General features: G+C 49.9%; 1 protein-coding gene across 2 annotated transcripts in view; it reads left to right on the top strand.

Moving 5' to 3' along the window:
- Impa2 (inositol monophosphatase 2) overlaps positions 1–12,921 on the top strand; it is a 31,201-nt gene extending 18,280 nt beyond the window's left edge. Inside the window, exons 3-8 of one of the 2 annotated variants that reach the window (XM_032885896.1) lie at positions 565–672; positions 3,095–3,140; positions 4,740–4,848; positions 9,600–9,708; positions 10,876–11,027; positions 12,177–12,921. In XM_032885896.1, the coding sequence (XP_032741787.1) occupies positions 565–672; positions 3,095–3,140; positions 4,740–4,848; positions 9,600–9,708; positions 10,876–11,027; positions 12,177–12,292 (640 nt within the window). In that variant the 3' untranslated portion in view covers positions 12,293–12,921. The remainder of the gene's footprint in view (positions 1–564; positions 673–3,094; positions 3,141–4,739; positions 4,849–9,599; positions 9,709–10,875; positions 11,028–12,176) is intronic. The other variant, XM_032885897.1, reaches the window with a different exon arrangement.
- The last annotated feature ends 1,584 nt before the right edge of the window (positions 12,922–14,505 follow it).

Below are 14,505 nucleotides of genomic sequence, written 5' to 3'. Positions count from 1 at the left end.
AGGGGCCAGCCCAGAGCCCCTTCCAAGAACCTCTGATCTGGAGACAGCCAGAGTAGCCCTGAAGGAGCATGTCAAGGTGACACTATGAGGACAGGGTCTGCTTTGACACTCAGGACAAGGGGGACATGAAGCATCCTGCTAACTCTACTGCTCCCTGGTCCAGCCCTTATTTTCTCCCAAAGCGGAGCAGAGACCAAGGAGGGAAGAGTAAAGGGTCCAAGTGGGGAAGGGAGATGTAGGTGACCGTTTCCCTTCTACGGTCCAGGTTCTGCTCTGCACACTAGCAAGACCTCTTGGACCTCTGCTGCCTCCTCCACCTCTAGCTCCATGCTGAACTGGGAACCAAGTTTTGCTTGCCTCTGTGCTCTTTCAGGTGCTCTGCACTCCCGCATCTCTGCCTGGCCTGCTCCATTTCCCCTGTGTGCCTCCAAAACTGCAGCTGTGAGAGTCAGTCTGGTGTGGGGGGTGTTTTGGTACTGGGGCTGGAACCCAGAGCCTTGTGCCTGCTACATACGCTCGTCTGCTGAGTGTTGGACTTGACTCAGGCTGAGCCCCCTGCCCCAGCAGGTTCATTGCAGAAGAGGCCACAGCCTCCGGGGCCAAGTGTGTGCTCACCCACAGCCCGACCTGGATCATCGACCCCATCGACGGCACCTGCAACTTTGTGCACAGGTAAGCAGGAGCTGGGAAGCATGAAGTTACGGGGCTCTGTGGGACCCCTAGGTTTTCTTTACAATAGCATAAGCATCTAAAATACTTATGTAACATAAAATATTGTAAAATATTGAAATTTCTGATCTTGTTAAGAGGAAATCAGAACTTGATATTTTTAAAAGGTTTTCTATTTATGACTCTAAAGAATATGTAAGGAAAATCTGTCTTAGAAAAATTTTTGGCAAGGCATGTTGGCATGTGGCTTTTAATTTTAGTACTCGGGAAACAGAGGTAGGTAGATTTCTGAGTTCCTTGTGGGCTAGGTCCATACAGTAAGACCTTGTGTGTGTTCGTGTATGTGTGTGCATGTGTGCGTGTGTGTGTGTGTGTGCATGTGTATGTGTACATGTGTGCGTGTGTGTATGTGTACTGTGTGTGTGTATGTGTACATGTGTGCGTGTGTGTATGTGTACTGTGTGTGTGTGTGTATGTGTACATGTGTGTGTATGTGTGTGTGTTGAGGGGGTGACTACTTATGGTGGCAAGCGCCTGTAATCCCAGCATTTGAGAGGTGGAGATAAGAAAGTCAGAAGTTCAAGGCCAGCTTGAGCTACGTTTTGGGGGATTCTTTATTTCTTTAAGTGTTTTTGGTTACTCCTGACCTACACAAAGGCCAAGATAGGATCACAAGTTTGAGATCAATTTTCCCTATACTTAAATATTTTACTGTACTTTAAAAACTGAAAACATAATTATCTATGAGTGAACCTAATTTGGGAGACTGTTTACAGCTGTAAGACACTTAATTCCATTGTGTTGCGGCTCCTTTAAGAAGTTGCCCCTAGAAAACGGGTAGAGTTGGCGCAGGAATCCTGGGCCTCAGGTACAGAACCAAGACATGCCAGTGAGATTTGAGAGTCACTCTTTCAGGAGCCAACCTTGTGGCTGCAGATAGGGCTTACAGGAGTAAGCCTGAAGGCCTACCAGTCCCTAACGGTGACAGCTATGAGAGCTATGTATACTTGCCGAAAGGCACGTAAAAGGAGCCAAAGACCCATCGGCACAATAGGTGTCATGGCTTCCCTGGGGGTGGGTATGTTAGCTTGCCGTTCTCTGCAGATATTTCTATGCTGCGAGCACTTCCCCACTCATACTCAAAGTTACTATAGGGCACGTTGAGGAAGTAACGTGAGCATAGCCGGGTGTGGGGCGCCTAGCTCTCTGGCCTCCGTGCTGTGCTTATCTGCTGAGTAGCACACGGTAAGCATGACCACTGTAGTGCCGGTTACCTTGAGAACCCAGTCATGCATGAACAAGGGGACCCTTTTGATGCTTCGGAGCAGTGCCATCTGCTGCCACCAGGCCGTCACTTCACGCTTCGCTAAGTGAGGCACCTTTCACCTCTGGACCATTTGTCACCCAAGGTGGTCATAACGGGGATGCAGTGGCTACACCACATTCCAGCTAAAGGCCATGATGGTTCGTGTTAAGGTGTCTCAGGGCTCTGGTGTCCTTGGGATCTCCAGTACTTCCTGATCTGCAGCCCTCGGGGAAATCCGGGGCTGGAAAGAATGTCCTCTGAGAAACAGGCTCTAATATTGACCTGACAGTTCCAGTATATCCAGGCCACAGCTGGGCCTGAGACCTGAGCCATTAGAAAGGCTGCGGTGCTGGGCCACAGCCAATGAGGCTGAGGAAAAGCTGAGAGATGCCTGCCTTAGGACGCAGGGAGACTCGGCCCAGCCTTTGAGGGTTTCTGCACAGGGTTCTGCCCACTCGTGGTCTGGGTTGATATTTTCCCCAGCCAGTTCACAGTACTTGGTCTTTCCTGGCCCCTTCCTGTTTTTTAAGTCTCACAAAGGAGAGACTATTTTGAAACACAGCAACAAACTGGCGAAACTAAAACCACGGTCAGGCTGTGGCATCAGAACCATCCCTCTACCGCTGGCTCACCCTGCTGTTGCCTTCTGGGAGCTCAAACCGGAGACGGGATGGGGATATTATTGGCATTGTCGAAAGGTCACATCTGTTGTGGTGGCTGCAGTCCGGGGTCTGTGATATCATCTACTGGGCCCTCCACATACATTCTGAATTTGGGGTTGGTCTTTCGCGAATTCTCTACCTGCTTAGGTTGCTGAGAACCAGAACTGTGGTTATTATAGTCATGTTGATTAGTATTATGTGGTTGCCATTAAGTTGCCTCAGTCTTACCACAGCTCCCAGAGCACCATGGTTGCTTTAAGTTTGCTATTTTACAGCATGGCGAGCTGAGCCTGTTTATTTTGGAAGCAGTAAGTGAAACTGGAGAGTCATTTTGAAAATCAAACCTAGCCAGAGTGCCGAAAGGTCCTTGTGGGGCGGGAGGGAAGCCTTCACACAGCTACACACAGAGCTTTTGAGAGCCGGTGTTCTATGTAACCCATTCTGCCTTCCCTCACAGATTCCCCACTGTGGCAGTTAGCATCGGATTTGCTGTTCACCAGGAGGTAATGCGGCCCTCCTTGCCCGGTTTCAGTTTCTGTGTTGCTCTTTGACACTTACCGTAACCGTGACTAGTGTGTCGGGGTGTGGGTTTGGGTCTTATGTCTCCTGGGGTGGACTGTCTCTTTTTTTTCTTCTTCTTCTGTGGTCCAGTCATAGCTGCTGTGGAAAGCAATGTTCTGAGCAGATGGCCCGAATGAGTCTCCATCTGACCCCTAGAGCGTGTGATCTAGTCACAGACAAAAGAGAACTCCTATTTTTGGATGACATCTCAATATTTCATTAATTCTTCTTTTCCTCCTGGCTATTAGTATGAGAATGTGGCCCTATCAGGATTCCCAGGGACTTTCTGGACTAAGCCATGGCGTGAGACCTAAAGGAAAGGCAGACAGAGGGCGAAGGCTTATGCAGGAAGACAAGAGCCTTCATTTCTTGTAGTCGTATGAGCAGAGTTGGGGTACCATGTCTCCTACAACTGCCCCCATTCAGAGCAGCGTAGCAATATCAACGAATGTTCCTCTCATGGGGACAGTAAATTTGCATATACCTCAGAGTATATACTTTTGGTGTATTGGTAAAACTTTTCAATATTGCCAGTTGGGTAAGGAATTGACGAGCCATCGGTTTCTTTGCATCGTCATGGAGATCCGTGAGCATTAATGCTCTCCTAACCACCAGGTTATCATAATAGGAGTCAGGGCTGCCAGGAAAGAAAACTGGGGCCATAAAGCTCAGACGGGTCCTTGTCCTGGCTGGGCCGTCCTATTCTGTCCTGCGTTTCTAGTTCCAGAGCACAGGAATACTTCTAATCAGTCATGGTCCAATCCAGGAAGCAGCTCTCCCTTCCCCACAGCTCACAGGAAATTCCCCTTGATGATGGGGCCTCATCACAGGTGACCACACAATTCGGTGACGCCTAGATCTGGATATCATGTTGGGGCCAGGGGTGGGGCTAGGTGTAGGGCAGGTAAGTATTGCTAGAGAGCCACGGACTGTCGGGAAGCCCCTTCCAGAAATACAACCTGTTCTATAGGCTGAGTGGCGAAGATTCTAAGGCTGCCTAAGACTCTGCTAAGCATCCTTCTGACCGCCATGAAGATGGGCATATGGTACCAAGCACAGACACATATTCACCCCAGGGTTCTGAGAAGCAGGCAGAGAGAGACAGGAGTGCTGGACACGAGGCTTATCCCTTCCACGTTGACCTCTTCCTCCTTCTGCTAGGCAGTGGTCATGCCCCTGGGGACGTCTGTGGATTCACTCTCAGCTCTTTACTTACCAGTAACGTGGAGGATACCTAAGAGTTTTTTTTGTTTTTTTTTTTATTCAGTCACAATTACGGGTGGAGGGGGGAAAGAGTTCATTACGATAATTTTAATACTCTTATTAGTATTAATATAGTTTTGATATGTTCGTTTATGAAACAGCTCGCTTTCATGACCAGAAGTAGTTCGAAGTCTGCCTGTCTCCATTCCTCTTTGGAAGACAATTCTGTCCCATTATCATAGTGCTAGTTCCTGCTCTAAGAGGACTGTTCCTCTTTAGATCACTGTTGCCTTTGTGTCAAGAAGTGACGTCGTCCACTTTCTTCCTGCCCCCTCTAGCTGGAATTCGGAGTGATTCACCACTGCACGGAGGAGCGGCTGTACACTGGCAGGAGGGGCCAGGGCGCCTTTTGCAATGGCCAGAGGCTCCAGGTCTCCAGGGAGACAGGTGAGCTTCATCCAGCTCTTTTTGGGTCATTCCAGATAGAGCTAGATACCCGGGGACTATTACACATAGTGGTGGCCATCTTCTACAGAGAGTGCTAGCTCTTTTTTAGGAACGCAGTGTCCCTAGTGGAAATCGACAACATTTATTCTGTGTAGGTGCTCAGGAGCTTTGAATACATTATCGGAGCCTCTTGTGTCTATTGTCTTTAAAATGGTAGTTACTGGTGAAAAGTTTGGTCTGGTGGGACCAAGAGAGCGGCTTAGACCAAGGGCCCGCAGAGCATCCAGGCACAACTTGGTGGGGGACCCATGACCACAGCATGTATCTGGTCTCTGACCTGGCTGTTGGAAGCGGAAGCACGGTGGAGAGGAACAGTGTTTGAACGTGCCCCGGGGCCTGCCACCAGGATTATGTCTGTCCTTTGTTTTCCTTAAATGTAGAGGTCTAAGGACATTGTTTGCTTGCAGGAGGTAGCCCGTGTGGGCGTTCTCTCTCCTCCACCCTTTAACCCACAATGATTAAACTAGTAGTTTGGTTTTGGTTTGTTTGTTTTTTTATCGTGTATAGGATAGGTGTGGTAGGCAACAGATAAAGCCAGGGTTTTTTGTGTATGTTGGCCAAGGTGGAGACATGGCAGTGAACAGAGTCAGGAGAAGAAAAGGGATCCTAGAAGAGCAGCCAGCTGTGGAAGAGGAAGACTTTAAAAGCCCCTGAGTGGCCACGTAATTGAGTTTGGAAAGGCAGTGAGGATGGGCCGTGGAGCGGCTCCCCTAGCATCCCCTAGTTCCTTCTGCAGCTCTGAGCAGGACACGGACGGCAATTGCAGCCTCTGCTCTTTACGTGTCAGAGGCCGCATATCATAAAGTGTCCCAGCCTCAGTCCCTGCTTTCTGTTGGCTGACACTGGCCTCAGTCCCAAGATGTCAGCACTTGACTCTCAGCCCGTCTACTTTCTTTACCAGCCATTTCTCTGTGCCTGTTGTTGGTTTATCTTTTCACAGTTCCTTCCTCTCATCTCCCTCCTGGGTAGCTTCCTGGTTAACACTGGCATGCTGAGCCAGCCTGTGAGCATCCAACTTACTGTGTGAAGGCACTGTGTGGATGTGCTCATAGGCCCCTGGGGAGGAGAGGTTGCTGGTGAGAGTCCCGCATGGACCCAGATCGGGGGACTAGAACTCACAGGAGACCTATGAGACACCCCAGCAGGACGATTGGCAAACCAGCGCTCTGAGCCCGGAGCGGGCCAGGAAAAGCACCTTGCCCCATTTCTCCTTCTGCCAGAGTGTTTAGTTTGGCTGTGGAGTGATGTTAATTCCAGCCATGCTGGCAAAAGGCATCCATCCAAGCCTAGCTGGGAAAGGCAGCGAGGAAGCCAGCCATTAAACATGCCTGGGTGAACTTTGCTCCAGTTTTCATTTGATAGGACACTAAACTATTCACACGCCCGCTTCCTGGTTGACTGCCTTCACAGCTCAGTCAGGTGGTGACGGCTCACCCTGATGGCTCCACCCACCTTTGCTGTGCTTGCTCCTAACCCCAGAAGGGCGAGACTTGGCCTGACTTCCCTGGGCCCCAGGAAACACCCAGAGCAGAAAGAAGCTGCTTGCTGTCTCTAAAGCTCCTGCCCCTACTGGTTACCTGCCTCCCTTCTGCCACACTATGTCCTTACCTCACCAAAGCACGGTTGTGACTTGGAGTCCGGTGAGCCGTTCTCACCTCTGGTCACAGATGTCAGAGTGTTCCAGGCAGAGCTCGCACTGGCTTCAGGTCCCCACTCTGATGCCTGAGGCTGTTCATAGAGCAGGCAGCATCTGGTGGGAGATAATTAGTTACAGAGGCGGGACGTGGTCTTGTAGGACTATAATCCAGTACTTGGGAGACAGAGGCAGGAGGTCTCTGTGAGTTCAAAGCCATCCCAATCGGCATGGTGAACCCCAGGACTGCCAGAGCTGTATACTAGAGAGACCATGTCTCAAAATCAATCAGCTGGGAGTGTGGCACGCCTCTAATCCCAGCACTTGGGAGGCAGAAGAGGGCGCTTTCTGTGAATTCAAGGTCAGCCTGGTCTACAAAGTGAAGGCAGGACAGTCGGGGTTCTGCTATGCAAAGAAACCCTGTCTTTTAAAAGAAAAGAAAAGAAAGAGTGTGCTCTGATTGTATAGGTGGCAGGGGTGTGGTGCTGTGTGCCTATAATCCCAGCACATGGTGGGTGGAAGCAGGAGTCTTTGCTGTTGGAAAACATACAAGTTTTCCAAAGTTCTCTTGGCTTTTGAAATGGGCTCTCACTGATAGACCAGGCTCACCCTGAGCTGGTAGCGTCCTCTCTCTCTCTGCCTCTTCCGTGTCGGGTCACAGGCATGCACTGCCTACCCTGACACAAGTTCTCCAGGGTTGTAAGCCCCACTTGAGTTTATGTCTTTTTCTTTCTCGCTTCCAAACACTCGAGGCCTAACAATCTTAGTTTATCAAAATCCTTTGGCTACCTGTTTCCTTACTGTAAAGGTTATTTCCAAAGAAAAAAATCTACACACACACACACACACACACACACACACACACACACACACACACACACACACACACACACAAATTCAAGGATTAATGCATTTGATGATGTTCATAGCTTCCTAATTGGGAAGGACATCTGCTGCCTGTGACTTACATAGGAACTTCCTGCCTATTAGCGCCAGCTGGGATGGTGACGTCACCGGTTACCTTGCTGGAGACACCACCACCTCCCATTGTTACTGTTTTCTGGATGCGCAGGGCAGTGAGGATTGATACATTGTATCTTGATTTAATGGGGGAAGTGCTCCTAATGGAGCTGCCCAGGGGAAGCGATGAGGGTCGAGGGTTGCACTTGTGATGAGAGTAGAATCCTAGTTGACATCTCCGGGCAGAATCATGGGAACCGTGCCCCGATTCCTGTGTTCTCTACAGATTATCGTTGTCCTTGCTACTTGTCACCTCTTCTTGTGTAGAATCTCTAAAATGTCCCTGTCGTGTGCTGGCAGAGTTGGTGAACAGTGAACTGTTCAAAAGACGGATTTTCTTTTTACGACTGGATCTCACTGTGTAACCCATCTGGCCTTAAAACCCTAATCTTTCTGCCTCACCTTCTGAGAGCTGGGATTACAAAAGAGCAGCCATACCTGAGATGGGTCGGTTTTCTTCCACATGTAAGGGATTTTCTTTTTCTTCTGGACACACATGGACCTTGTGGTGTTTTGTTTTAGGGGTTTGAGGTTTTGTTTTCTTGTTTTGTGGAGTGTTTTTTGTTTGTTTTTGTATCCAGACTCCAGAACCAAGTCAGTTCTCCTGGGGGCATAGTTCTTTGAACATTTCCTATCTTTTCAAAAAATTATTTTTTAATTATAATCCATAGTACTTTTTTTCCCTAGCTCATTGCTTCGTGTTCTGTCTTTTGGGACATCTATAATTGGAAGTTGGTGTCCTTTACTTAAATCTGTAACAGGCAGATGCTCTCAGAGTCCAGAAGAGGGCATCTAGTCCCCAGAGGCTGGAGTTATGAGCTATCCATTGTGGGTACTGGAAACCAACCATAGCCCGGGAAGAGCAGGAGGTATAACCGCTGAGCCATCCTCCCCTCAGCCCCTAGTTTATGTTTTCTTTATTTACTATCTGAAATATTTTCAGGTTTGTTTCCTAAGCTCTGCACCCTCTAGTTTTGAGTTTTGCTGTTTTTCGTGCTTTTTCTGTTCCATGGGCAGGTCTTCAAGTGCCCACTGACTGTCGACATGTTACTCTGCCTGTTTTTTTGTTTTTTGTTTTTTTTTTCTTTTTTTTCGGAGCTGGGGACCGAACCCAGGGCCTTGTGCTTGCTAGGCAAGCGCTCTACCACTGAGCTAAATCCAACCCTACTCTGCCTGTTTTGTTTGCCCTCCGAATCGTTGTGTGCGGGATTCACCATAGTTCATTGCAGTGTAAAACACGAGTTTGCTTGTATACAAAGGGGCAAGGGGCTCTGGAATATGCACTGAATAAGGGCTGCCAAGTACAATACCATAGTAGAGGCTGGTTCCCCCTAGTCACGGGATAGCTGAGGTTTTCACCTGGGCACACCTCCTATGACTCCACCCTGCCCGTGGTGTGACCTTCTGAGGTATAACCAACTTAGCATCTGTAGCAAAGCAAGGACAAGCTGCTCCTGACCCTGCCACAGGGAGCCTCAGCCATGTTCCTGACCCACAAGCCAGGCTTGTCACCCCCTCATATTTCTCATAGCTGTCGTTGGCGCGAGCACTTATACGGCCCCTGGTGAAGGTAGCCATGAGTTTCCAGATGTCGGCCCCTCTTCGTCCAGATCATGGCAGATCACGTTCACCCTCTCCATCGGAAGATGTCCATTTCTGTGATCAGAGCGGACAGACAAAAGTTTTTAAACCCTCATAGCAAGATTTATCTGGTGAGGTGTTTTCTCGTCTTCAGTCACGGCATACTGCCATTATGGGGTCATTTGACAGCTATTTTTATAACCACTGGATTCTCCTGAGGTCTTTGTGTCCCTCTGTATGGCGGAACATCCCTGAGAGGAGACTGGCAAGGGTTCTTCAGCAGGCAATCCAAAACCAACACAGCTCCCCGGGGTAGTGACGACTTGAATTAGAGCAGGTTAGACCACCCTCTGCCCATCACCGCAGAAAGACCACATAGAATCAGCCACTCTTGAGAAAACTCAGATGATTCCGTTAGAACCGGGGCTTCTCGTTGACGGGGACTTCTTTCTTGCAGATCTCGCAAAGGCCTTGGTTCTGACAGAAATCGGGCCCAAACGTGACCCCGATACTCTGAAAGTATTCCTGAGCAACATGGAGCGGCTGCTGCACGCCAAGGCTCATGGGTACAGGTCCTCAGTCCCGTAGCCAGTGGGTTGAAAACCAATTATGCTCTTGGCTAAACACTCCCAAGGCATGTGAAGAGGAGGCACCGAGAGGTAGGACAGGAGGCTGCTGGCACCAGGCTTGAGGCACGCCATGCACCATCATCCACGGAACACTCTGGCTGTCAGGTGTCAGGAAACGGATGGGTCCTGTGTCCTAGTCTGTATTGGAAAGCTGAGTAGTGAAGCATGGGTCCCTCGATCAGTGAATCTTATGGATCTTTAGAGTTCCTCAGTGGCCTTGTGCTGGACCACGGGTGTCTGTCTTAGATACCTCTCTATTGCTATGGTCAGACTCCATGACCAAGGCAACTTACAGAAGGGTTTATTTGGAGCTCACAGTTTCAGAGGATTAGAGTCCACGACCGCCATGATGAGAAACGTGGCGGCAGGCAGATGTGGCACTGGAGCAACAGCTGAGAAACTCAAGAGAAAGAACTGAGAATGGGGCAGGCTTTTGAAACGTCACAGCTCGCCCCTGGTGACAGACTCCCTCCAACAAGGCCACACCTCCCAATCTTTTCCAAAAGTCCCACAAGCTGGGGACCACGTACTGAAATAGACGTGCCTCCGGGGGCCACATTCCTTTAAACCACGGCGTCTGACCGTTTGAGGTTGTGTCTGGCGTTCCGTTTATACACAGGTTGGGTCACATTCATAACTAGCCTAGGACTAATGGGATCTGCAGGCTGCAGGTTGAGCAGGCCTGCTAGATAAACTTCTGGTTATTTATTTCTCCTACGTGCTTAGGTCAAAATTACTTCACCCTCCTCTCCCCCTCATCTATGTGGCAACCACCAGCCACTTGAAGACCCTGCGTGTAACCTTCTAATACTCAGTAGAGTAAGAACTTCAGGCCTCTCTGGCTGCCCTGGCCACAGTTCACACTCAGGAGCCCCTCGTGACCGGGTCTTAGTGCATGCAACATGCTAATGTCGTTGTGGAAAGGTCATCTGCCCCGGGCCGTTCACTCCAGGCCTGCTCTCTGCAGCCTGAGCTGTTGGCAGAGTCCCGTGACTTCATTCCTGAGAGCTGAATGTGCCTAGCAAGGGGTGAGGGGTCAGGGTCAAGCATGCCTTGCTGGGTGTCCCCTCACTCACCGGCATCTGTCCTCCCCTCCCCCCCCAGGGTCCGAGTGATTGGCAGCTCCACCTTGGCGCTCTGCTACTTGGCCTCGGGGGCTGCTGATGCCTATTACCAGTTCGGCCTCCACTGCTGGGATCTGGCAGCTGCCACAGTCATCATCAGAGAAGCAGGTGGCATTGTGATTGACACCTCAGGTGAGCTCTATAGCCTTAGGCCACCCTCCCCTCACTGTACCCAGTGGCAGACACCAAAGCAAGTGACACTGAATAATGTACCCAAGGTCAGAACCACATTGGATTCCTCCACTTCCTCTGAATTCTGCAGATGGAGACCACACCAGGGTGCGTGGCAAGCAGTGGCCATCCATGGTGGGCCTTGGTTCTGCCCTTCCGACACTTGGCTAGTAACAGAAGCAGCCACATTCCACACTCACCACCACCCACACTTTCCCGTGGCTTCTGCAACAATCCCGTGGGTTAGACAGAGCAGACACTTCCCCACGATCTCAGCCCAGAGCCAGGACAGCCCAGTGCCCAGCAGGAACTGTCCTGTTCTTCTGCCTTTGTGCCTCCGAGTCCCAGGCACTGGTCTGTCTTTATAGAGCATACCTGAGCCCCATTCGCGTCTGCTCATCCACTTAAGACCCGAAACCCTCCTCCCCTGAGTTCTGACAGAGATGTTTAGACTCGTTTTCCCTTCTTGATTTTAGAGTTTGTTACTGAAAATGCTATGTCCCACTTTTAACTGTTGGGTGTAGGACGTGGATCTCCTGCAGTTTAGCTTCTACCTCTGTCCTATTTCTCTTTCGAGAGACTTGAATCTCCTGGCGATGTACAGAAGCGAAGTGGTGCTGGCCTTTGGCAGTGAACTGTACAGGATGAGCTCACACTAAAAAGCACCTTGAGGCCCAAATCCACATTTTTATCGTGCACCCAGGAAGGGGCATGGGACATCTGGGAACACAGGCGTGGCCCTCCCAGGCTTACTGAGTCAGGGAAGTGCATCATCCCTCTGATGTGTGTCAAAATACAGGATATTCCACCCCCATCCTGGTCTCTTCCCAGTTTTACATTTCACAGAACCATCCTAACTCTAAGATGGGGGGGTCAACTTCAGTGCTCAGTGCAGCCCTGGCTCTGTTCCCTCTAGGGCAGGGTAGGTATCAAGAGTTACCGTGCCTCCCACACAGCCGGCTTTATTCCTTGGCTGCTGGTAGGGACCCCGCCTTCGCCTGTGGACTGTTTTCCTCTGCACGAACATGTGAAGTTGCTGTGTAAGACTGCAAGACTGACTGACGTACAGGCTTCCCTAACTCAGATGCCTGCCCTCCTCTCTGTCCACAGGTGGACCCCTTGACCTCATGTCGTGCAGAGTGGTGGCTGCTGGCACCAGAGAGATGGCAGTGCTCATAGCTCAGGCCCTACAAACCATTAACTACGGCCGGGACGATGAGAAGTGAGCCGCACAGAGCTCTAAGGCTGACATGAGCAGCTCCCTGGGAAAGAGCTGTCCCGGGGGCTTGAGTTCCGGGACAGTCTACCATAGCTGTCCCCGGGCCTCGGTGCTTAGCTGATCCTCTCTAATCTCGGGTAGCCCCTTTCCAGGTCGGTACATGGTCTTTCATCAGAGCCAAACCCAAATCTTGTGAGGTGTGTTAGTCACCCATCCTGGTTGTTCGGAATGCAAATCTCAGGTAATAAAGCTTTAGAACGAGCTCTCAGGCCCTCCCCTGCCCGTGGTGATACAGAATGCAATAAATCAGAATTTTAGTGTCGTGCTCTGGGTCTTCCTCCAGCCCCTGGTTCTCCGGCCGGGCTGCTCCTGCTGTTACCCTGCAGGTCTTTGCTCAGCTTGGGTGTCTGGCAACCCCGACCGACCGTGGCAACGGTGAAAACTTTCCCTAAATATCAGTCTCCTGATCTACAAGCTCTGTTTAACCACATGGAGATAATCTCTAGCCTTTTTTTTTTTTTTTATACCGCCTTCAGTTGACCTTCAGGGAGTACGTGTACTGTATAAACTAAAACGCTGTGTGCAGACCTTTGAAATGGAAAAAATGAGAAACTGAAAAACAATGCTAAAATATTTTGTGGCGAGCGTTTTTATAAACATAAAATCTTTTAGGAATTGCAACTTTTTAAACAATGAAGTTTTTTTTGGGGGGGGGTCGCTGGGGTAGAACTCAGGCCCTGGTGTAGATTAGACAGACTGTATACCACTGAGTGAGGTCCTAGCACGAGGGACCAGAATTCTGGTTCCAGGTTAAGCTGTGGCCCTCGACCGTTGAGCCGGGTGACGGTAGACAAGGCCCAGATGATTCTGAAACATCTGGGCGAGCAAGGCCTTGGGGCCTTTTCTATCTTGAGAACCCGGTCAGTTCTACACCTGCCAGGCCACAGGGGCTGTCAGGGAGACAGCGCTTCCTCCCTTCTGTGCTAAAAAAAGCATTTTTCTTAATTAGTAGGAAGTTTGCGTGTTTCCCTTGTTCTGCTATAACATGAGCTCTGTGCTGGTCAAGCACCCTTTCTCTCTGAGGAAACGGTCTGTCACCTGTGGCTGCACCGGCCACACGGAGCTCTCCGTCCATTTTCTTCCTGAGATCAGTCGCCCTGGTCTTTTCAAGCTACTGAATGCACCCAAAAGCAGCTGAGCCCCTTTGAGATGGCCGTCGGGTCCATCTCCAGAAACCGCTTTCTTTCTTTATGGGATTGTATATACGTAGTCATTCTCCATGGGCGAACTGTTCTGTTTCTATGAGAAGGAATTTCATGAACCCCAGGCTGGCCTGGAACTTTCTATGTAACCAAGAATGGCCTTGAACTCCTGATCTTCCAGGCTCTACCCTGCCTCCCTCCCCATCACTGCTGAGATTACAGACATGTGCTGCCGTGCCTGCCAATAAGATGCTTCCTGATTTACCCCAGTAGGCCGGCATTTGTGCCTTTTTTTTTTTTTTTCCCCTCAGAACAGCACTTAACAATTGCACAGATACACAAGAAATTCCTCAGACCCTTCAACAATTATGAATTGGGCTGAATGATTGTGAGGGTTATTTTCAAATAAATTATCCTCAGGAACAAACTGCCCTTGGGTCCTCAGAGCACTCACACAAGCTGTGTCTACGCTAATCCAAGAGAGGGCTCTGGGGAACAGGGAAGCCCTGAGGTTGGGCCAGGCAGGGACCCTTGCTTGTTTGCCTTCACTCATTCCTTGAGGGACCTGCTAGGAACAGAGCTGTGCTGCTCCAGGTCACCCACCCAACCTCCCACTCAGGACATTTTTATTTCTGTTTCAAACAGTATCCATCTTGCCTGGTGGTCAGTGATTCAGAATTCTAATCAGCTTCCACACACTTTCCCATAACTCCCCTCTCTATCTCAAAAGCTTCGCTGATAGCATCCTGTAGGGCAGTGGTTCTCAACCTGTGAATCACGACTCCTCTGGGGGGAGTTACCTGAGACCATCAGAACACACATTTATACTATGGTTTGTAACAGTAACCAAGTCTCAGTTATAAAATGGCAACAGAAATAATTTCAGGGTCAACCTGAGGAACTGTATTAAAGGTTCACAGCACTGGGAAGGTTGAGAACCACTGCCGTAAAGGAAAGACCTGTCTTTATCAATTAACCAAATGATAAAACCCTGCCATCCTTAGCGGAGTGTCAGTCA

Source organism: Rattus rattus, chromosome 15, assembly GCF_011064425.1.
Source record: "Rattus rattus isolate New Zealand chromosome 15, Rrattus_CSIRO_v1, whole genome shotgun sequence".
Classification (NCBI taxonomy): Eukaryota; Metazoa; Chordata; class Mammalia; order Rodentia; family Muridae; genus Rattus; species Rattus rattus.
Note: the sequence above shows the minus strand (reverse complement) of the source record. Positions and strands in the feature narration are given on the sequence as shown.